The sequence below is a fragment of the Gopherus evgoodei genome, chromosome 16, assembly GCF_007399415.2.
Source record: "Gopherus evgoodei ecotype Sinaloan lineage chromosome 16, rGopEvg1_v1.p, whole genome shotgun sequence".
Classification (NCBI taxonomy): Eukaryota; Metazoa; Chordata; order Testudines; family Testudinidae; genus Gopherus; species Gopherus evgoodei.
Genome location: NC_044337.1, coordinates 8483858 through 8507400, shown reverse-complemented (window position 1 = coordinate 8507400; position 23543 = coordinate 8483858). Strand labels below are relative to the sequence as shown.

The 23543-nt window shown below is 52.2% G+C and overlaps 2 protein-coding genes across 4 annotated transcripts in view; both read left to right on the top strand.

Annotated features, from left to right (window-relative positions):
* Positions 1 to 14521, top strand: part of WHRN (whirlin) — a 103949-nt gene extending 89428 nt beyond the window's left edge. For both annotated transcript variants that reach the window (XM_030536032.1, XM_030536031.1), the window contains 5 exons: positions 2319 to 2390; positions 2808 to 3396; positions 8417 to 8595; positions 10635 to 10757; positions 13387 to 14521. In XM_030536032.1, coding sequence (XP_030391892.1) covers positions 2319 to 2390; positions 2808 to 3396; positions 8417 to 8595; positions 10635 to 10757; positions 13387 to 13569 — 1146 coding nt within the window. In that variant the 3' untranslated portion in view covers positions 13570 to 14521. The remainder of the gene's footprint in view (positions 1 to 2318; positions 2391 to 2807; positions 3397 to 8416; positions 8596 to 10634; positions 10758 to 13386) is intronic.
* Positions 14522 to 17802: 3281 nt separating this feature from the next.
* The window catches only part of AKNA (AT-hook transcription factor), a 75896-nt gene continuing 70155 nt past the window's right edge, over positions 17803 to 23543 (top strand). Inside the window, exon 1 of one of the 2 annotated variants that reach the window (XM_030535589.1) lies at positions 17803 to 18203. The gene's annotated coding sequence lies outside the window, so the exon portion shown is untranslated. Of the gene's footprint in view, positions 18204 to 19649; positions 19751 to 23543 lie in introns of those variants that run through there. The other variant, XM_030535587.1, reaches the window with a different exon arrangement.

The window sequence follows — 23543 nt, the reverse complement described above, 5'->3', positions numbered from 1 at the left end:
GCCCTAGCACACGACTATGGGCAGGGGGACACAGCGGCCTGCCTTCTCTCTCCTTCCCTGCCCCACATGCAGTGAGAATTACATCCCGGCACCCTGGTGCCCACATTCATGCTCCCAGCCTATCAGTGCCGGGGGCCCCACCCAGCAGGGGCCACGCATGTTACAATTCACTCTCCCAAGCGTGGAGTGCAGCTCTGGCCTTGGGACAGGGGTCACAGCCCATCTGAGGAAAACTCCACCCCCACCCCCGGGCTCCCCACTGTGTGTTGGAGTCAGATTGGAGCCCAGGGCCCCTGCCAGCCCCATTGGGATGCGGAGTCCTGCCTCAGCCTGACTGAGCCGCACAACCCCTCCGTGCACAGAAATGACATTTCCCTGAATTCCCCGGCGTTCGTTAGCCAGGCGCTCACTGCTTCGAGCCTCTCTCCTCCAGCTGACATTACCCATCTCACCCCTGCCCCTGATTGACAGCCCCACCATGCCGAGAGATAACGAACTCATTGAATCCTTCTGCTGATTCCTCAGGCTCTGCGGATGGTGTTGACATATTCCAGGCTGTATTTTGACATTTGATAATTAATTTTGGCTATAATTATAATGGGGAAAAAAAACACCCAATGCACCCAACATCTGGCGTGCATTTGCATCGGAGACTGTCTGGCCTGATGTCGTGTGCGCGCGATGGAGGGGAGCGTCTTGATTTAACCCTTTCACTGCCCCCAAAGAGTGGAAGATCCCCCAAGGGAGTGAAAATATGATTGGGTCAAACCACGAGGTTGGCTCAGCTGAGCAAGGGGAGTGGGCCAAAGGCGCTGGGCTGCCGGGACACGTGGGCTCCTGGAGAAGCATTTTGCTAGGGGGAAAGCATGGGGAGAAGGAATGTGGAAAGGGAAGCGCTGCCAAGCTGGTGGGTGAGCTCTATGCAGGGATGCTGCAATTCCTGACGGGAAGTGAGGGCTGGGCCGGGAGAGAGGCCCAGATACAGAGGGGGAGCCCCGCACACACCACCTCGCCCTCTGCATCCTGAACTCAGTCACTGCAGACTCAGGGGCAGTCTGGTCTGAGGCTGTGCCCACGGCAGGGGCTGGGCACTGCACACCCCGAATGCAGATGCATCTCGCCAGCACTAAGCATTCCTGGAGCGGGGTTTGCCCTACTCACTAGGACAAGTCACTGGGGCAAGGCCCCCACACGAGGCTGCTGTGGTGGCAGCTCCCACCCCAGTGCTGACAAGTCCAAAGAGTAACCGGACCCTCCGACCTGGAGAGCGAGCCTCAAACACTTAGCGGTGATCTCACACCGTGAGCAGCAAGGTCACAGCCAGTGCATCTTACCAATGCGTGGGGGCTCGGCCATGCCCCACCCTCGTTGCTGGCCGTGCTTGTTCTCCCCAGGTAGCCTAGAGCAGGAAAGGGACTCCCTGCACCCCCTCCCTAGTCTAATGCAGCTGCGCGCCATGATCATCACCTAGTCCTTGGAAGGCTCCATCCCCACCAATCCTTGGAGCAGCACCTCTAAAGATGGCCCAGGCCTGAGCAAAAACAGAGCCCTGAGAGATCCACTCTCTTGGAAGGACGCTTCTCCCACCCTGGTGGTTGAGCCCTTGACACTACGTAGATCATAGGCCAATTTCTGCTCTTAACTAACACGAGTGCCTCCTCCATTGAAATCAAAGGGGCTTGCGCCCATGGACCGGCGATCAGTCCTTGCAGACGCTGCACCGGACTGGAGTGTCCCCTCGCTCACAGCAGCAGCACTCCTGATCCCCAGTGGGGTGAGCGAGAGGAGACGCCAGCCCTTTGACTTTCAGCAAAGGGCTGCTTTGAAAGGGAATGCTGCCAAGCTAAAAGCCATGGCTGGATGGTTACATCCCTTGCTCCCCTAAAATTCCTCACTGAAATCAACAGAAGGGTTGGGGACACGCAAGTGGCAGCAGCAGCCTCAGGGGTCCCTGCATCATTAAAACAAACAAATGTAACAGTCTAATGCATGTCAGCGGGGCTTGACCCCACAAAGCTACTGCTTGCGCTGAAGGCCTGGCCTGCCTACTCTGCACGTGGAGCAGAAGCAGTTGCCCATTGGGGTTGCTTTGCCCTAGCTGTTCTGCTTGGTTCTCCCATGCTGCAGGGGAGACCTTGCCACAAATACAAACCTTTGTAGTTGCAACCGAAAAGCTCCCTCTGCTGCAAACCTTTCTGTCCGTGTGAGGTTTTCTAAGATTCACCCTAACCCCGTGGGCAGCCTCTCGTGCTCGGGCCTCTGCTTTGTGTTGCTGTACAGTGCAGTGACTGGTTTCCCCCCTTCTTTTGTGTGCCTAGAACACCGCAGACCTGGACGGAAGTGGAGAGGGACTCCAGAGCAGTATCAATGCCCTGCCGGATATCTCCCTGGTAAGATATCTCACCTTCTCTATCCAGTGCTTCCTCAAATGGAAATGGATGCTGACTGAAGGCACCATCTTCTCTAATACTTTCCCCCACCACTAACCTGTGGAACTCACCGCAGCAGGGCACAATTGAAGCAAATAAGGTAGCATCATTAGAAAAAAGGACTCGGGATCTGTGAGTAAGAACTGCACCCACGGTTACTGGAGCTAAAAACAGGACTATTCCTCTATCAATCTTCACCCTCCAGGGGATATTCCGATTACTTCTGAGAGCAGGAAGAAACATCTGACACAGGTCACTGGAGGTGACAGGACACCAGGCTCTGGGGGTGATGGGCCAGTTCTCAGGTCTCTAGGTGGGGAAAGGGCCCATCGTCCCACATAGTGGAGTCAAATGGCTTTTCGTTTTGGTTTTTCACAGGACGATGTTTCGTCTTTCCCTGAGGAACCGCCCAGCTTTAAGCCCCCACCTCCTTCTCCAGCTCAAGCACTGGACTCCTCCAATGCCCAGCTCCGAAAGACAGCGAAAGACACACCCCAGCGCCCTTCCTCTGAATCCTTCCAGTCAGGCCTCTTCTTCGTGGCCCCTCCTGGCCCCAGCCCGCCTCCCAGCCACCCCAATAAGGACACAGCCAGCGTGACTTCCACCTCGGCCTCTGCGTCCACTGCGGACTCTGCCTCGAGCACCGTCTATGCCATCGTTTCCCCTGCTGCTCTCAGCTCCAGGAGGCACCTGGGTGCCCACTTGTCCTTGGTCAACCAGCACCCGATAGGCCCCTTTCCCAGAGTTCAGTCTCCAACCAGACTGAAGAGCCCATCTCCTGAGAGCATCCCAGCCAGTATCCTCCCGACACCCACTCCTCGGTCCCCTCCCCATCCCCCATCGCACCTGGAGCCAGACAAAGGCAGCCCGCAGTCAGCGATCAACCAGCACTTTATCATGGTGGAGGTGCATCAGCCCAACAGCGAGCCGGACGTGAACGAAGTGAGATCCTTGCCCCAAGCCCGAGGTGGGTGGCTCTGCCTGCTGGACTGACTCCGGGGGGCACTGCCAGGTTAAAGAACCACAGTACAAATTGCCACTCAGGCGACTAACGCTGAAGGGGCTTGGTCGCTCTCTGTTCTCCTGTTGCATTGCTCTGTTTAGACAATGAGACTAGTCGGTCTCATGCTTCTTTACAGCCACCCTCTAGTCAATTTGCATCTCGGATTCCCCTGATCTCGCATAAGGCCTGGATGTTAACATTGCAAACACCACAGGGGGCAGGAATTGACAGTGAACCCTCCTCTAAGGACTTGCAGTGAGGATTGAGGGCCCTGAGGGAAAAAGCAGGGCTATTCTGCTGCCTCACCCAGGCAGCTAGATCAGAGACACCCCACTATCCTCAAATCTGGGCTAGAAAAGTTCTGAGACAAGAGAGAGGGCAGGGAAAAACCCTTGAGAACAGCCAGTTGATGGGGGAGTTTGAGGACTGAGTCCTATATCTGTAAATACAGCCTTGCTTGAGATACTCAAGGGCATTTAGGTTCCTCACTACCATCTAGCCCTTTGTGATGAAGGGTTTGTCTGCACGGGAAAATTGACTGGAATATTTCTTCTGGAATAAGAATGTCCAAGGAGGAGTTACTCCAGAATAGCTGCTGCACTTTAAATTCATGCCCTACCTTATTCTGGAATAACTTTCTCATGTAAGCAAGCCCTTTACTTAAGCCACAGGAAGGAGGTAAATTGGGGTAATGCCCAACGTGCCTGTGGTGATAGAAGTAATGTTGCCAACTCTCCTGAATTTATTGCAAGCCCCAGCTGCTGGAGTCATGTGAGAATATTAGATTACATGTAAAAAAAAGTGTCTAGTTCTCCTAATTGTGAATCAAAGTTTGAAATCATCTTTAATAATAATAATTAATGATACAATACCTAGGTCTTCCCTAACTAGGTGTTGTATCATTATAATTATTATTAAGTTTTAGGATCAAAAATTGAGAGGGCAAAATCAGAAGAGTCCCATGTTATTGTTTTAAACCCATGATTTTTAAGCTGATTTCAGAGTGCTTGGCATTGGCAGTGCTGTCAGAGTGGGATGAGAGGCTTGGCACTCATTATGGCACCCTGCCTCCCTGCCACCTTGTGCTCAGTGAACTTTTGAAAGCTTCCCCTAGCTTTCCAGTGCAACTTTACCTGACCTTTATTTAAAGACCAAGCTCCGCTAGGCAGCTGATTGCATCTGGTCTCCTGGGCAAGTCTTGCTGCATTTGGTAATAAAATCTGTTTCTGATGGAATTTTAAAAGAAAAGAGAAATAATCCTGGGACTTTTTCCATTAGTGTCTGGGTTGAGAAAAGCTTGCTTGGTAAAAAGCTAAATTTGGAGGCCAGATTTAAGCAGGCATTGGTCCTGTAAATGTGTGTTTGGGGAGGCAGAGGGGGGTAAGGGAAGTGCAAAGGGGACCTCAAGGGAAAGTTACCCAAAAGGAAACACAGGAGGTCCCAAAGGAGTGAGCTGCCATGTGACACCCCTAGAGTTGCTCTCACACTCGAGTCAACTGATCTTCTACCTCCCTCTGGTCAGTCCTTTATGGCTGGCTGAGGTGTCCCCAGGCCAGAATCCAGTTCCGGCGTGACCAAGACTCCAGGACTGGATTTCTCTGGCACTTGTGAAGTCAGAAGCCCCAATTCTCATTCTCACTAGGGCCTGTTTACGCTGTCCATGACTCGGAGCCCTGTAAGGGGCCTTCGTGTAAATGAGAATCAGCCCCCAAGTTTGTCCGACTGTGTGACAGGCAGAGGCCTCCCTGTGATTCACTCAAAATACAGTTGGGGGAAACATCCGAACTGGCTTTCTGTGCCCACCTGGAATGGACTCTGGCCTGAGCCCCTGGGAACCCCAAAGGGCAATTTTCCATCTTCTCCTGGCACCAACTCTGGAAACACTCCATGCAGGTGGCTTTGCTGCCCTCTAGTGATACCGTCTACACGCTGCAGATGTCACTGCCGGTGGGCCATGGAGAACATGATTTTCTATTCCATTCTGTTCTGTATAGGATGCTCTGCCTGGCCACCACTACAGCATTGCTAAAGGGGTCATAGGGCCAGGTACAGCTCTGGTTACAGCCCATCATCCCCTTCCTCTTCCTCCTAGTCACAGTTTGAGTCCCCACCTGCAATCCCATTAAGAATGTTTGTTCAGTTTTATTATTACTGATTATTATCCTTCCAGGAGCAGCAGAGACCCCAGCTGAGGTCAGGGTTCCATTGCGCTAGGTGCTGTACACAGATATAGTAGGAGACCGGCCATGTCCTGAAGAGCTAATACTCTAAATACAGACAGACACAGGACGGAAAAGGAAAGGGGGTGGAATGATTTGCCCGCAGTTACTCAGCTGGGCAGTGGCAGATCCAGGGCTAGAAGCCAGTTCTTCTGAGTCCTAGTCCAGTGCCTTATTCACCAGCGCATGCTGCCTTGCCAGCTCTCCTTGCACACTTGGTGGCTTGGTTGGTAAGAAACTGACTTTTCATTGCCAAGACCCATGTCGAGTCCAGTTTGAGCTCTTGTTACATACATTCAGCCTGGACACTGACCTCGGTTCCCTGTTGCTGAGCCTCCGCAGAGCCTTCTGCTGATAGACATCAGCCCAATCTCCTGCATGACAGGCGTGGACACACAGACTCTCTCCTGGTTCCCGGCACTCCCCTAGCTTGCCTCCCAACCACGGTCAAGGATAGCCTGACTCAGCACTGCATTCTGCACGTCACAAACCTCTCCCACCTAACCTTCCCGTCCCTCGCGTCTGTACCATCCTGGGACAGCCCTAACCAGGCAAAAGAAGAGGTTTCCCCTGGCGGAACTCACCTCAGGTCCTACATTGGCCCAATGCCGTATAGGGCTTTGGGAGCTCAGTTAGTCCGTGGAGGGAGCCAAGCAGGATAGAGCTGAACAATGAAGCTCATAGTCATTTACCTCAGTATCTTAGTACTTAATCATTTCAAGAAGCACCTCATATCCTGGGGTCATTTCCCTCCAACAAATGTCCTGAAGACCTGGTAGAACCACTCTACTTTGCAGTGCCTCTGGGGCAGAATTACCTATGCTCTGAAGGTGTGTGTAGGGTAGACCATGGATGATATCCATCCAGAACTGTGCACAGCCATGCTGGCACTTTGATTGGGTCTGAGTGCTTAGCCTCTGCAGATTGGACTGAAGGTTCACAGTGTCAGAGAAGCATTGCTGCGTGCAGGTGCCGCAGGGAGACAAGCCTGCACTGTCTGGAGGAATGGGCTATGAGTGAAATTCTCCTCTGTGCATGTACCACGTAGTCTCTATGTCCCACTCGGGACCTCTTCGGAGGGTTTAAGTGACACGTGGTCTTTTGCTGGTCATCTGCGTAGGGTGAATTTCACCCAGACTGAACTAATTGGTCTTTCACATTGCTGAGTTCTGTGATTAAGCATTTGATTGCTGCACAGAATGCGGCAGGGGCGTCAGGTGAAAATACCTGCATTCAGCCGGGGGCAGGAACGTCAAGGGGACATCAAGTATAACGTCAAGGGGACATCAAAGGCTGCCCAGAGCAGGAGCAAAGAGGTTGAGCCATTGCTCAGCCTTTGCAGCGCAGAGGAAATGTGGTTTCCCTCGTTAATGGTGGGGCTATAAAACTGGCGATTTACACCCAATTTGCAGGTGTATTTTTTTATAATTTATTACTCGTTAATAAATCTCATGCAAATGTATGCAAATGAAGGTCTTTAATCAGCTTGCCTGAGGCGCGATGCAAGCTGTTCAGCAGCTCACTGTGTTTCTTCTTGTGCATAAGGCAGATAAGCACAGCGCTGCAAAACTAGGGGCCTCGATTTCTCTGGGTCTTGGGGTCCTGCTTTCAATCCACTGAGTGCAGAACTCCCGACGTTGTGCTTGGTGCTTCATTTTCAAACAAGCCCCAAAGGAAATTCTGACTGTGTCAAACCTCACTGGACACTTCGCTGAAAAAACTATGAAACTGCAAACTGAATGTGGATTTACTACAAACCCCCTGAATTAACCCCCGTTTGTTTGAATCTGGACCCATCTTCCTTCCCGAGACAGAGGAGACGACCCTTTGGCTGAACGTGTGCTGGCTTTCAAGTTTGTGTCAGGATGAGAGATGGGCCTAAAAAGGAATCCTAGAGCCATCCCCTCCGCTTGATCTATATCCTAGATCTGAATTTAGGGCCAAATTTTCCAAAAAGCTCAGCTCTTAATGTGCACGGTTCTGAGGATCTGGCCCCATTTGTGGGCCTCTGGCGCATTTGGCAATTGAGGCCTCGTGATTTGGGCCCTGTGTCTACACTTAGCCCAAACCCTGCCCCCCCCATCCCCCCCATCAGAACATTAGGGAAGTCGGGCCCAGACCTGTAGAGGTGTTTAGGCACCTAACTCCCAGTGACTTAGTGTCTGAGCCTTCGTGTCCAGATCTGAATCTGGAATGGGCCCATCTGGATGATCTCAGGGCCCATCTCTAAACCAGACCTGGAAGCAGCTGCCTCTGGCTGCACTTTGGAGTTCAGCGGGGCCCATTCCAGCCAACTGCAAACACTCCAGGCGAGTCTCCTCGCAGCTGTGTGATGTACAGAGAAGGGTGAGGTCCTTGTCCTGCGTGAATCCCAGATGCCCTTGATCAGGGAATTCCCTGCTCCTGGTACTGGTGCCGACTGGGAGGTGACGTTGCTTTTCTGACATGGGGGAGTCTTGCTTGCCAGGCAGCACTGGGTGCAGTGAGTCAGTGTAGACACTGCTTGGGCTGCCAGGAGGGGCTCTGCCATCAGCATAGGTAATCCACCTACCTGAGAGGTGGCAGCTAAGGCAAGGGAAGAATTCTTTCATTGACCTAGCGCTGTGTACACTGGGGGTTAGGTCGGCTTAACACCCCTGAGAGACACAGCTTTGCCAGTGTAAGTTCCTAGCGTGGACCAGCCCAAGCCTGTGGTGTTCATGTGAAGTGTCCCTCCACGCTGTTCTTTCCCGCCTGCTAACAGCCCTGGTCCGCTCTTCCCCCAGCCTCCACGCTCTCCCAGCTGTCGGACAGCGGGCAGACCCTCAGCGAGGACAGCGGGGTGGACATCGGTGAGGTGGAGCTGAGCGGCAGGGACAAGAACTGGCAGCAGATCCCTGGGAAAAGCCGAAGCCCCAAGGAGGCAACGAGAAGTGATGGGCCAGCAGAGGCAGCCTCCAGACCGGTGAGGCACCCAGCAGAAGTAGCTCAGGCAGTGAGACTCACCTGTAGTTGTTGCTGAGCAAAGAGACAGGCTGCGTATAAAGGTGCCATGTCCTGCAGACACAAGTACCACACATCTCACCCCCGCTCGGCGAGGCGGGACTAGAACCTGGCCCTTTGTGCTCTGGGTCTACGCGGCAGTCAGAGGTGTGACGGCAGCAGGCCTGAGCTAGCTTTGATCTAGCGAGGTCAGATAACAAAGCAGCAGCAACATGAGCTAGCTGCCCAAGCAGAGCATCCCCAGGGTCCCAGGCGGGCTTGTAAAGTCCGTGCTGCTGCCACTTCGTTGCTCAGGTACGTCTATACAGGTGGCTGTCACACTCCTGATTGCAGTGGAGACATCGTACCCATAAGCATGCAGCCCTTTGCCCTGGAGGTGACGGAGCTGCTCGCATTAGCTGACCCAGCCACTCAGAGGCTACATCCGCCCTGCATACAGCTAGCAGTGGCTTTAGGGTATGTGCAGCGACATGCCACAGGGAAAAGCAGGCTGCGTCCACACTGTGGTGTGTGTGGCTACGTGTGACAGGGAAAGGCTGAGGCAGCAGGATGCTCCACTGTAAACAAGACACGAGAAGTAATTCTTCTGCTCTACTCCATGCCGATTAGGCCTCAGCTGGAGCATTGTGTCCAGTTCTGGGTGCCACATTTCAGGAAAGACATGGAGAAATTGGAGAGAGTCCAGAGAAGAGCAACAAAAATGATTAAAGGTCTAGAAAACATGACCTGTGAGGGAAGATTGAAAAAAAATGGGTTTGTTTAGTCTGGAAAAGAGAAGACGGAGAAGGGACATGATAACAGTTTTCAAGTATGTCAAAGGTTGTGACGAGGAAGGAGAAAAATTGTTTTTAACCTCTGAGGATGGGACAAGAAGCAATGGGCTTAAATTGCAGCAAGGGTGGTTTAGGTTGGACATTAAGAAAAACTTCCTAACTCTCAGGATGGTTAAGCACTGGAATAAATTGCCTAGGGAGGTTGTGGAATCTCCATCATTGGAGATTTTTAAGAGCAGGTTGGACAAACACCTGTCAGGGGTGGTCTAAGTTAATACTATGTCCTGCCATGAGTGCAGGGGACTGGACTAAATGACCTCTCAAGATCCCTTCCAGTCCTATGATTCTGTGGTTCTATGATTGCTAAAAATAGCAGTGAGGAGGTGCTGTTGGGCGATTAGAGGGCCATATAGGGTATATAGCCTGGGGATTGTGGCATGCCTGGACTCTATTTGCCTTAACTACTGGGCTGGCGCAACCCATTAGGCGACCTAGGCAGTCGCATAGGGCACTGACATTTGTGGGGCGGCGGCCGGAAGTCGTCGGCGGTATTTTGGGGGCAGGATCTTCCATCGCCTCTGTCAGGGGCGCCATTTTGGGGGCAGGACCTTCCACCGCCTAGGGCACCAAAAAGACTGCAGGTGCTCCTGCTTAATAACACCCCACCATCTCGCCTGCTATTTATCCCCGTGCTGGGGGCGTGCAGCATCCGTACTCTTCACGCCACCCTAGAGAGTGTGCAGTATAGGCGGGAACATACACACAACAGCAGGTGGGGATGGGCCAGTGTTTGTAGCACTAAGGTGCTGGCCGCCCAGCTGCCATGCACGGCGAGCCTCAGGGCTGACGGCCTTTTGGAGACCATCCTGCTGCGGCTGCCCCCAGGATGCTGCGACATCCCACGTCAGTGGCGAAGCCGAGGATGCCGGATCTCTGCCGCCCAGAGTCTCATTCGCATCAGCCAATCAGCTTGTTCTGCTGCTCTTCCCACCAAGTCACTGAGCAGGTTGCAAGGCCGTGGCCAGAGGTATAGCAGGCGCTATGTTCCTCCGCCGTTGAAAATGGCCCCACACAGGCACAGCTAGGCAGGCTGGAAAGGGTTAACCTGTTTGGCATATGATCCCCAGACCAAGGAGGTCTGGTCTCTCTGGGGGCGGGGCAGGATGGCCTGGAGAGAAGGGTCCCCACCCAGCCCTCCTCAATCACGTTGCTGTCTCTCCCTCCACAGCCTGGCCTTCTGGAGCCCACATCCTGTCTGATTCGAGTGGCGAAGAGCGCGCCAACCCTGGGGATCGCCATCGAGGGCGGCGCCAACACCCGGCAGCCTCTGCCCCGGATAGTCACCATACAGGTACGGCGGGCTGGGAACGGGAGTAGTCCGATGCAGATGCTCCTGCGTGGCTCTGAGCTCTGAACGGTCTTGTGAGATTTTCACACCTGGGTTCTTCTAACGGGGACTCGCCCGGAATCCAGCCTCCCTCCTGTCTTCTACACCTGCTGGGCTTATCGTTCCCTTCACCAGCAGATGGAGACAGAATGCTGGCTGTTGATTACGTCGTCCCTCTCATATCAGGGTGGGGCCACCGTTCAGCTCTGACCATCTCCAGCAGAGGCCGAGCATGTTCTCAGGGAGAGGAGAGGATAAGAGTCAGCTAAGTCCAAGTGAGAAGGCTCATCTTGTGTTTCCCCTAGGGGATGAGATTGTAACTTGGGGCTTGTCTACGGATACTTAGTCCACGGCACGCTGGGGTGTGAAGCTACCTTGCACGAGCATGCAGAGCACTAAGTGTCCATCTGGACCCTGTCGCGCACTAACCCTTCCCTGGTGCACTTTGACCTACTCCAGTTTCCAGGTGAGACAGATCAAAGCGCACTAAGGAACTGTTAGTGTGTGGTAGCAGGTCCACATGGACACTTAGTGTGCAGCAGGCTAATGCAGGGTAGACGCACACCGCAGCCTATCTTGGACTAAGTGTCCATGAGCCGTGGTTCTCAACTAGGGGTACGCATCAGAGGTCTTCCAAGGGGTACATCAACTCATCTAGAGATTTGCCTAGTTTTATAATGGGCTACAGAAAAAACCCTAGCAAAGTCAGTACAAACTGAAATTTCATACAGACAGTGACTTGTTTATACTGCTCGATATACAATCCACTGAAATGTAAGTACAGTATTTATATTCCAATTGATTTATTTTATAATTAGTTGGTAAAAATGAGAAAGTCGGCAATTTTTCGGTAATGGCGTGTTGTGACACTTTTGTATTTTTATGTTTCATTTTGTAAGCAAGCAGTTTTTAAGTGAGGTGAAATTTGGGGGTACGCAAGACAAACCAGACTCCTGAAAGGGGGACCATGGTCTGGGAAGGTTGAGAGCCGCTGATGAAGAGAAGTCGTTGAGCTAGTTGAATAACAGGTTTTTCAGTTCACAGGCAATTCCTACAAATTGAAACACAAGATTGTTTTGGGTCGAACTGAAAATGAAAACTTGTTGAAATTTTCAGTAAATTGAAACGTTCAAAAATGAGTTTAGTGTCAAACTGAACATTTGGGGCATTTTTAAACATTTAAAAAATAAAATGAAAGGCGTTTTGAAACGAAATGTCATTTCAAACCAGGGCTGGCTCCAGGCTTTTTGCTGCCTCAAGCAGCAAAAAGAAAAAAAGAAAGAAGGGGAAAAAAAGCTGCGATCGCGATCTGCAGCTCTATCGCCGCCGCTTCAGTCTTCGGTGGCAATTCGGCGGCTGGTCCTTCGCTCTGAGAGCGAGTGAGGGACCTGCTGCCGAAGACCCAGACATGCCGCCCTTCACCGTTGGCTGTCCCAAGCAGCTGCTTGCTGGGCTGGTGCCTGAAGCCGGCCCTGTTTCAAACCAACACACTGAAATATTGCGTTTTGAGAAGGTCAGAATGGATGGAAAACCAACGTGACTTTGTGTCTGAAAAAAAAGCTTGAGAGGAAAAAGTTTGCCTTTCTCTGATTGTAACTCTCCAGCCCTGCCCCCTTGTGCTCAAAAAATGAAGCAGCAGATTTGCAAACAGCTGCAAACAATCAGTTCAGCTGCTGGGGTGGCCATAATACTCATTTGAGTGATGGCTTTCCAGCAATGCGGGCAAAGCTGTGCCCTTCGTGGCTGGGTGTTTGCTATCCGCTATTCATGCACCCCCAGTAAAGAGGGTTCACTGAGGGAGCAGTGTTGATATTATACAACCAGCCAGGCACCACAATGGGCAAAAAGCAAAGCAAACAGTTCAGGCGACTGCCACAGGCTGAGACCGACTTGTCCAGACTAATCAGTGAGTCCAGCTGAAGAACAGTATTGCACATAACAAATACTAACGCCAATGCAGCAATCAGGGGGAGCTGGCAAACCAAAGACCACACAGTGCTGTCAGACCAACTCTGTTGTTATCATTCATTTGTATTACAACAACGCCAAAAGAGGCCACCAGAGCCCCCCTACACCGGGCATTGTACAAACACACAGCGAGAGACAGTCCCTCCTCAAAGAGCGTACAGATTGAATAGACACAAGGAGGGAGATGACAGAGAGGTGAAGGGATTTGCCGCAGGCCAGGGCTGGGATTAGATCCTGGGTCTCCTGTGTCCCACTCTGATGTCCCAACATCCTGGGCACTTTCTGTAAAACAAAGGCCAGATCACAACCCAGGGAATTACATTCTGCCTCTTTAAAGATCCCTGTTTTTTGACTGGATACAGTATTCTTCACTCTTTGTCCTAAACTGTTGTATACTGTTGCATGGAGCTGTTAAGCAGCCGTTGTGCCCCAGAGGTGGCTGCATTTCAGAGTGGCCTAAGGCCTAGCTCCTCAAAAGTATTTAGGTGCCTGAGTTGAAATCAGTGGGAGTTAAGCTCTGAAATACCATGCAGGATCTGGGCCTAAGCGACCCCTGAAGCATTTGGGGATAAAGGCTGCTATATATGTGAGCACTTCCCTCTCGTCTGTTCCTGCCCTGCCACAGCGAGGCGGATCTGCCCACAACTGCGGGAAGCTGAAGGTGGGGCACGTGATCCTGGAGGTGAACGGCACGACGCTGCGGGGAAAGGAGCACCGGGAAGCCGCGCGTGTCATCGCCGAGGCCTTTAAAATGAAAGAGAAGGATCACATCGATTTACTGGTCACCGAGTTCAACGTCGCACTTTAGGGGGCTCGGCGGCCCCCGAGCCAAACGGACAGAAGAGCGAGGGAGCTGGATCAAACCGGGGTTAACGCGTGCACCCACATGCCCCAGCACAGAAGCCACCCTCCATGGCAGAGCTGGCACTGTCCCCTGCCCAGTGTGTGACCGCTCACACACACACACACACACACACACACACACACACACACACACACACGTTCCAGGCACAGAACACGGGCAGCAAGCAGTGCTCTGCTTCTGGGGCTGACAGCAGCAGTGTGGGTGATGGGCCCCAGGGCTGAGAAGGACTGCGGGAGAGTGTGGGGCCAAAGGGAGGGAGGGGCGAGGAAGCAACGGAGGGTGAGGGAGAGAGGAGAATCCTGACTCCAGCTGATGCCTGCATCTCCTGCCTGGGCACTGCCCTGCCTCTTTCTGTCTTCAGTGGTTCAGATTCATTTCCCAGTTTAAGCCATATTCCAGATGGTCTTTGCCTGCACCTCCTCCTCGATTTGGGGGTAGGGAAGCCAGCCACATCCTTGAGTGCTCACCTCCACCCTGCCCCTTCCCCCATCACCCCACCAACGTCTCTCTCCCCTCTGTTCTTCCCCCTTCCTCTGCACAGAGAATCCCTCCATGCCTGGGAGATGGGATGGGGACAAGGAGCACGGCCATAGGTGCAGGGTGCCCTGCCATGCAGTAATGTTAGTACAACACGTGCTATGTGGGGAACTCCACAGCTGCTAATGGCATCAGTGAAGTGAGAGTGGGGGAACAGGGGAGAGCTTTCTGGTGATCACTGGCTTAATGTGTTCTCTTAGGTGCTTGTCCATTGTGCGCTGGGTGGCAGGCATGTGTCCCAGGCCCCCATCACCCATGCCCCATGTCCCAGTATGTACAGCCAGTAATGGATGCCTTGTAAATTGCCAGCAGCATCAGTGTATTTATATATACAGAGCTTGTGCTTTTAATTTTTCAATAAATCTAACAGGTTCGAAAAAGAGTCGGCTGGCTAGTGAGTGCCTCTCCCGATCCTGGCTGGCTGCAAAGGTCTAGCCATCAGCTCTGAGCAGGGGTGGTTGCTCTCTGTGTTTCAACAGTTTGTACCCAGGGGTCCCCCGTCTAAGCCTTGTTATTGTTTGCATTGCAACTGAGATCAGGGCCGCAGACACTACACAGACACAGAGCGAGAGAGTCCCTGCCCCAAAGAGCTTGCATTTAAATAGCCAAGACAAACAAAGAGTGGGAAGGAGACTAGAGAAACCCATGTGCACACCCCATGCCATGCATTCATTCTGCAGCAGCATGGGCACTGTGTGTGTGGTGTAGTGTGTTCGTGTGTGTGTGTGTGTGTGTGTGTGTGTGTGTGTGTGTGTGCGCAGACCACGTTTGTGCCATGTGCAGTGTGTATGCAGAGGAGGTGTGTACCACAGGCAGTGTATGTGTGAGTGCAGAGCATAGATGTGCTACATGCAAAAGGTGTGTGTGTGTGTGTGTGTGTGTGTGTGTGTGTGTGTGTGTGTGTGTGTGTGTGTGTGTGTGTGTGTGTGTGTGTGTGTGTGTGCAGAGCACAGAAGCAGCCATGTACAGGGGTCATGCATGCTGCACATATATTCCCTCTCCTGCCGTTCTGCGTTGTGTTGTGCAAGCCAGCAAGATCCAGCAAGATCCAGCAAGCTAGCGACCTTCCCATTCCCGTGCTGGTCCCAGCGCCCTATCAAGCAGGCCCCTTTGGCGATGGGTCAATCCCCTCCCCACCAGTGAGAACACGGCTGCCGTCTGCCCCAAGCCAACAGTCAGGGCAGAAACCTACCTCCCTCTGGTCTGAGTTGCTGCTAGCAGGTGGGGACTGTGTGATTGTGGGGTTGAGGGGCCTGCCAAACCTCCCTCTTCTCCTTGGATCTGTTACTAATCCCTGTCGATGTCTGGCCCCTGGGGGTGTCCATGGCAGAGGTGGGCAGCCCTGCATGCAGTTCCAGGGCTGTCTGACTCTGCCCACGGCATGGCTCTCAGACGGCTCAGGCTGCCCCGATGGAGCCAGTTGCTGACACTGTGGCTCCAGTCTGCTCGCTGGACCCATAGCCAGGCCCAGCTGCAGAGAGTACTGTCACCAGCTCCCCACCCCACGCCCCATTCCTGGTCCGGGGGCCTGTGCCCCCAGAGGTGGGTTGAAATTTAAGTGTGATCTTTGCTGTTCGTGCTCTTTGTGGAGAGAACTTGAGCATTCAGGGAAACCGGGACGTCCCTACGGCGGGCACACCAGAGGGATGCACATCCCCTCTTCTCCTAGCCCCCTCTGCAATCATATGTTCCACTTCTGGCCAGGCCTTCATGGTGTGGGGAGAGGGAAAGTCACACCCAATCTTGGGCTGTGCAGATGGCAGGGGGGGATCGAATGGCTTTGTAAGAAGTCCCAGATCTGAGACAGTTAAGTCCCGTCTCATGGTGCCCTCTGGTGTCTCTCAGAAAGATAACCAGAGAAAGTGCAGCAGCACCAGACAGACCGTGTGCCCCAGCAGCGTACTTAGAACCTCGGGCGGCCCTGCAGAGAAGAACAACGGGAGGGAACGGGGCAGCTGCTTACCGAGGAGCTGCAATGGGAGATGCTGGAGTGATTCTTCCAGGAACACATGAAGCATGTAGCTGGTGCCGGCTGTAAAGATGGCATCGAACAGCGGCTTCTCCAGCCCAGGAATCAGAGCCAAGGCATCTCACGTGCAGAAGAGTTGGGTCACCTGGCAGCTGTTGGGTTCTCTGTGTCAAAATGAGTTTGCTGGTTCTCAGACCAAATATGCGTATCTCCAACACCATCCTCAGCTCCCTCATCCCCCGCCACTAATTTGCCCCCTGATGGCACTCTCAGCAAAGAGGCCAAGGGTGAAAAGTGCCACCGAGACTGAGCTGCTCTCTCTGGGTCAGCGGTTGGGCACATGGGGCAAGGGCACCCAAGGGCTGCGTGTCCTGCCACTGCCCATCCTGTACCCATTGCACAGAAAGCCAGAGGGCTCCAGTCTCCTGTGCAGTCAGCACAAGTTTACATTTAAAAACAAAGACTCAGATCAGAGCTAGACAAATAGATCCAGAGCCAAGAGCCCAGAGACAAGCGTCCAGAACTAGAACACCTGCCTGGGCTGCCCAGTGTGACAGCTCCTGGCAGATCCACTGACCAGGCAGCCCAGCACAGCCTTTCCTGTCCATGTACCACCACCTTGACCTCAAGGGTCCCTCACTGGTGGGCCAGTGGGTGTCCAAAGTGCCCCTGCGAAGGTCCCCAGCACAGACTCCAGGTATTGACTCCAAGAACCCAAAGATAACTGAGGATGCAGCACCAGCCCAAGCAGGCAGCAACCTTAGGAACTTCGGAACAAGAGGGATGCAGTTAATGATCAGCTTCGGATACATGAAATCTCATGGCAGGGCTTAGAACTTTCCCAGCCAAGGGCATCTGAACCTGATTCCCCACCCCCCGACAGCCCAGCCCAGCCCAGCCCAGCCCAGCCCAGCCAGCCTTATGATGCAGAGAGGCTAATGGCGCTTGCTGAAGATTCAGAAAGTTTCTCTTTCTCTGCCTCAGTGTTTGTTAGCGTGTATTGCTCACGGCAGCCAGGTAGGAATGATCAGCATCTTTCCAAGGCAGGTGCCACAGCATCCTGTCTCTTCTGCTCCGACCTGGCTGGTCTGCTAAAGATTATCTTCTTCTCCACCTCCCTGCTGAACTCAGGGGCCGGGAGCCCTGTGTCCTTTTCTAATCAATCGCTTTGGATCAATGCACCACAGCGGCCAACTTTCACGCAGTAAATAAGCACCCCAGCTTTCGCAACAAGCCAAAAATCAAGCTCATCCTATTTCAAAATAAGGCCAAAACAAGCCAATCCCTAAGAATCCCAACACTCTGTGTGACTAGATCCCCCTGGTGTGCAGTCTGGGACTGTGGTGGACCCATTGTGCCCTTGTGACTCTCTCCCCACCTTGCCCCTGCTTGCCGGGAGCTAATCAGAAAAAAAAAAAAAGCAACAAGCTACAAGCCCAAAACTAGCCAACAAGCAAGTCACAAGCCAATTAAGCCAAAAACAAGCCCAATTTCTGTTTTTTTTTCCTGCGGGGTTGGCATGTCTACAATGCACCCCCTGCTGGCTGGAAGGTGCACGTGCTGCTCATAGGAAGGGAGGAGTAAGATCACCTGGTAAGTACAGTGGGTGCGTTTGTTTTGGATACCAAAAGTAGTCACCAGTTCTGCTCTGAATCAGGATGCCCTCCACTAGCTGGGCTAGCATTGAGGCTGCTGTGTGCGTATGCAGCCCCAGATGGCTTTGAGCTGAGGCCCTGACACCGACGTACATGCAAAGCATTGCCTCCTATGACTGTGATTCATTCACTGCTTCCTAGATCAAGGGCTCTTAAACTTTTCTACTGAGTGGGCCATATCTTTCTAGAAAGACTGCCTCCCCGCCCATTCACCACTGTGCAGGCCGGCTCCTCGCCTATTCATGAGTCCACAGCAGCCCTCTGGCAGCGAGTACTGGAGGTGGAAAAGTAACAGTGGGAAAGTGATACATTTTTAGATGTTGTTCTTGCAAAACAACTGGAAATGAAGCGAGCCAGCCCCATGGACTGCTAGCAAGTGCTCCGTGGAGAAGATATTGGGAAACATTGTCCTAAAGGTAACTCAGATAAAACACGGGGGAGGAAACCAAACTCTGCGCGTGACTCTTTTACAGCGAACAATAGTTTCTATGGTAATGAGCTTTGTGTGTTTTTGTCTATCTGTCCATCCCCTCTGCTGGCTGGAATCAGGACAACTCAGCTGTGTGCCAAAGGCCCTGTCCTGGTAAAAGCAAATGGGGATTCTCCTCCAGCTCAGGTGGTAGTGGGAGGAGGGGGATAAGGAGGAAGGGAAGCAGATGGATGGAGAGGAAGCAGAGAAGAAGCGGGGAAGAAGGGAGGAGGAGGTGAGACAGCGGCACTCCTTTGGGACAATGCCTAGCCAAACCCAAGGACGAAGCACGAGAGCTGGGGACAGCATTCTGTACCTCGGGGACAGGGCCACTCGGGGGGGGGCAAGTGGGGCAATTTGCCACGAGCTCTGCAGGGGCCCCCACGAGAATATAGTATTCTATAGAATTGCAACTTTTTTTATAGAAGGGGCCCCCAAAATTGCTTTGCCCCAGACCCCCTGAATCCTCTGGGCAGCCCTGCCCAGGGATCCGGCTACGGAACAAATTTCCTGAGGGGATCAGGCCAATCCAGAGTGTGACCATCTTTAGGAAACGCTGCAAAACCTTCTTCTTGGACAGAGCCTTTCCCCCCAAGTGACACACAATACGAACACCCCTTTCTATGCCTAACCCCCCATAACTCTCCCTGAAAAACCTGCCCCCCAAGGAGAGCTTTGACTCAGGGAGGGGAGTCGAGCCAGAGAGTCCCTGAAGTCCACCAGAGACGCTGCTGTTGCTGTTGATTTAACATGGAAAAGGCTCAGATACTGCAGTGATGAGCAACCCTAAAATAGCTGGCTTGGCTTGGCTGGGTAGGGAGGGGAAGCGAACGGGCAGCTGAAGCAGAGCCAAACAGAGGGGGAGCTTTCAACCAAAAAGGAAGGACGAATTGCTGTCTGCACTCCCCCCTCCTCCCCTTGCTGCAGCCCCCGAAGGAGGGAAGTCAGGTACAGGAGGAGTTGGGGGCACATGGTGGGCTGCAGGCAGGCCCAGCTGAATAGGGGAGGGCGGGACGAATCTCTGCCACGCCCCTTTCTCTCCTGCTGCCCAATCGCAGGGCGCTGTATAGGTTTGGGGCCCTAATTCAGATAACACCAGAGTACCTCCCAGCTGCTGTATAAAAGCACCACCCCCTCAGCTCCGATTGGAGACATTTATTATATTATGCGCAATAGCCTGGAACCCCGCCCCTGCAATCCCTGATTGGAGACAGGCCATGCACTATGCAAATATAGAATAGAACCCCCCCCCTTAGCGCTCTGATTGGACACTTGCGATGTGCCATGCAAATACGGGGCAAAACCCCGCCCTTTAGCTCCTCTTGCGGGAAATCTGATGTATTATGCTAATGAGAGTTGAGGCCCCGCCCCTCCCATCTGCCCCTCGCAGGCTGGGGACTATTGTTTGCAGTCGCTGCCCCCAGGACATTGACTGAGGCGGGACAAACTTTGCTCGGTCCGGGGAGAGGAGGACTCGAACCAGCGGCTGCTCAGGTGAGAGCCCAGCTGCGTGCAAAGAGCCGGGGGTTCACCCGCACCCCCCCGCATTCCCAGCTGCCCGCAGCGCTGCGAAATGCCATGTGCGTTTGCGGTGGGAGGCTGTGCGGAAGTTGACTAGCAAATCTAGGGGTCTCTGTGGGGCAGAGATTTAATCCGAAGTGAGACTGTAAAAATGCCTTATCGCCCCCCCCCCCCGAAAAATCCTTCCTCCCACAAGAGGGGGAGGAGACTTTTAAAAAACTGGCTTAAAAAGGAACAAACTTTGCACATCTGGCCGTGTACAGAGAAAACATGTGGCAGGCACCTCTGGTTTTAGAGAGTTTGTTTTGGTTTCTTATTGCAGTTACATTGGTGTTTCAAGGTGCAAGGCTCTTAAAACCGAAGAAGAAGAAAAAGGGGTGTGCGTTTGTGTGTGTGGGGGGGTCTTTACAAGAATCTCAGCTTCATGCAACAGATCTTTGTGTGTGTGTCCAGGAGCTGGGCACTGGAGCCTCGGTTGCTGTGGTTACCCCGAGAAGTGCCATGGCATGCTTGTGTGTGGGAAGCTCCCTAGGCAACCAAGGAGACGCTCCAAGCATTAATGACTTGCTTGACAAGAACCTGTGATTCCGCTAATCCGCTTCCCTCACCCAGAAACCCGCAGAGCCCTTCCCTCGCCCCTTTGTCTCTGGGGGAGGCAGAGGCAGCAAAGCGTCTTGGTTATTACGGATAATAATCTCAGGGGAGACAAAGAGGGGTTGTCTGGTGGTGCAAGCAGAGCTCTAGGAGTCAGGACTCCTGTATTTGAGTCCTGCATCTGGGCCGTGATGTCTAGTAGTTAAAGCAGGGCCCTGGGAAGCAGGACTCCTGGGTTCCCTTATCACCTCGGGGATGTGGTGCTGTAATCCAGGGGTTAGACCAAAAGAGCGGAAGTGAGAACTCTTGTTTTTTGAGGGGTTATGTTCTGTTGCTTAGATCAGGGGAATTGGGTTGTAGGACCCCCTGCTTAAAGGGAGCGTATTCTGGTGGTTAGAGAGCGAGGTTCAGGACTCCTGTGTTATGCTGCCTGAGCAAACTGGCAACTAAAATCCAAGCTTTATTCAAAAGGTCAAAGGATTTTTTCCCCCTCACTATGGGCTTTATGCATGTTTCCTTTATAAACAGGCAACTGCTTATGTTTATTCCCAGGAGTGGAACTTGTACATATTTTTTTAAAGTCTCTTTCAATTCATCAAGTCCGCTGCACTTTTTAAAGTTTACTCTCAAAGAGCTTGGCAAGCCAATTTCACGAGCCTTTCATCAGTTTGCTCTGCATTGAGAGGAAGTGTGTCAGTAAGTCTGGGGCTGACAGGGGGATTTCAAGACATTGGTATCTAGCCCTGCGTGTCATTGCCTGGAGGATGTTGCAAGGGCTGGTTTGAGTTTCAGTTCCCTTTATTTTTGTTAGAAAAAAGAAAGGTTTGAAAATACTCATTTCCTTAAACACAGATCATTAACAGCCCCCCAGGATTCATAAGATGGCCACACTTTAGATGAAGGGTACATTTCAGAAACAGTTACTAGATGATGAGTAGATGTTTGAATAAATAGTTCATCACTCGTTACAGAATCAACTGGTTCTATAGCAGTTGATTAACCATTTGTTAAACCACAGCTCCTCACCCTGTATCAACTATTTTTAAAATGTACCTTTCATATAAAATGTAATCTGAGAGTTCTCCGCCATGCTTTCTGCCCCATCACTTTGCCCTGGGGTCCCTTCTCCTGCCATCTGTGTGGTCCATCCCATTTGCTTCTTCCCAGCCCTGGTGTTGGAAGGGGATCTCTTAACTGGAGGCTTTATCTTGATGGTGGTGACAGCTGTATCTGGCCAGGGATTAAGACCAGCATTCGAAGCAGCATTAGTGGCAGGGAGACGTATCAAGCTGCATTAGAGTGACATGTGATGACCTCGCGTCCTCCTGGTGTTGGAATTACCCTGAAGCTCAGCGCAGAGCACCCCAAGCGCGTGTGTATTGACCCCCCCTGCTAATCCCCATTCACCACTGGGGCTTTGGGAAGTTCACAAGGGGCTAAAAGTTGTTGGAAACCCAACACCGCTTCAGCCGTGATGGGGCAGGGGACATGGCCCAGGATTTGCATTGCAAGCTGCCAGGTTTTCAGGTGTGCAACTTGTGGGTGCTGAGATAAGGCTGTTACCCCTGCTAGGGTCAGAGTTCCAGGCAAAGGCAGCAGGAGGTGCAAAGCGCAGGCTGCACATCTGGCCTGATGCTTGGCTTTATTGGTGCTCAGCTGCAGCTGATCTCGTGTCAAGGCCTATGCAGCCGCAGGCATTTTACCTCACAGGTTATTGACTGGGTAGGTCACAGACTGTGGAATTAGGGCCAGATCTTAACCTCACTGACGTCAGTGGCAGTCGTTCCACTGGGCTTTGTGTTAGACCCTCTGTGCGTTCCCCGCGTGAGTCGAGCTGATGGACTCAAGGGCACCATTCACATGAGCCAGATAAACAGGACCAGGTCCTTGCAGGGTAAACACCAGCTAATCCCTTAGCACATTTCCAAGGGGGACAGTGGGGAAGAAATGTGCTGCAGCTCTCATCCTAGATGTCAAACCAAAGTCCATGCATTACAGATCCTAGGGCATTTTTACAGGAGATGTAGTTAAAGGTCTGGTGGTGGGTCAATCCCTACCTGGGTAATGAATTGCACCCTGCCACTGCCAGCCTAAAACTACCCCCTGACGTTTCATTTGGGATTTTACGTCACTGTTTTTAAAAGGGGGTTGGAGTGGGGGCTGGAAAAACACCCATGTCTATAGTTACTGGCTCCGAATGTCTGCCACACACTACCCCAGGGGCCTATATTCTAGAGGGGGTGAATAACATTCTATGTAATTTCTGATGCACTCGGGATGATCCGTTCGAGGGAAAGGTGCAGGCTGCATGCCAGCCAGATGTGCCAGACTCTTGGTACAATAGAGTGCAAAGTTGGTGTTAAGGTATGAGGTTAGAGTGCCTGTTGGAGGATAAGACCTGTGCTGCTTTTCAATGCCTGTTGGAGATGGATGCAAAACTTGATGGAGTGTCCTTGACAGCACTGAATATGGAATGTGCTGAGAGTGCTTGAGGCCTGGGAGTATGAAGATGTCCAGATACAAGGGGGGGTATCATTCCATGCTTTGAAGATTTAGGGTTGGTGGGGGGCCCTTTGCTGTGACCTCACCTGTCACGAAATGATGGTTTTCTGTGTGTTAATATAAGGATGCTGCTGCTGTGTCAGATGTGAGGCCACGCTCCAGAGGATAGAGCACAGGACTGGAACTCAGGGGACCTGGGCTCAGTTTTCAGCTCAGCCCCTGGCCTGTTGGGTGACCTTGTACAAGTCACTTGCCCACTCTGTGCCTCAGTTTCCCCATCTGTAAAATGGGGATAATGACACTGCCCTCCTTAGTGAAGCACTTTGAGATCTACTAATGAAATGTGCTGGAGAAGAGCTATTATAAACCATTCCATGATAAGAGAAATGTTCCATTAATTTTAAATTACAATAGTTTATGAATTAAGAAATAACTTATAGGGTTTGTTTGTCATTTATTTCCTTTCTTTTATACACATACAACTTCAGTCTATATATATATATATATATAGACTTAACTTTATATATAAAGTTTTATAAGCCAGGCATAATTACCTCCTATACTAATTTCCCTGTGCCAAATTTCAGCCAGGACACATTCTTATGGTCTACTTAAATCCCCCAAGCTAGAGGTTTTGACTGGAAATGCTGACGTGCTGTTAATGATAGTG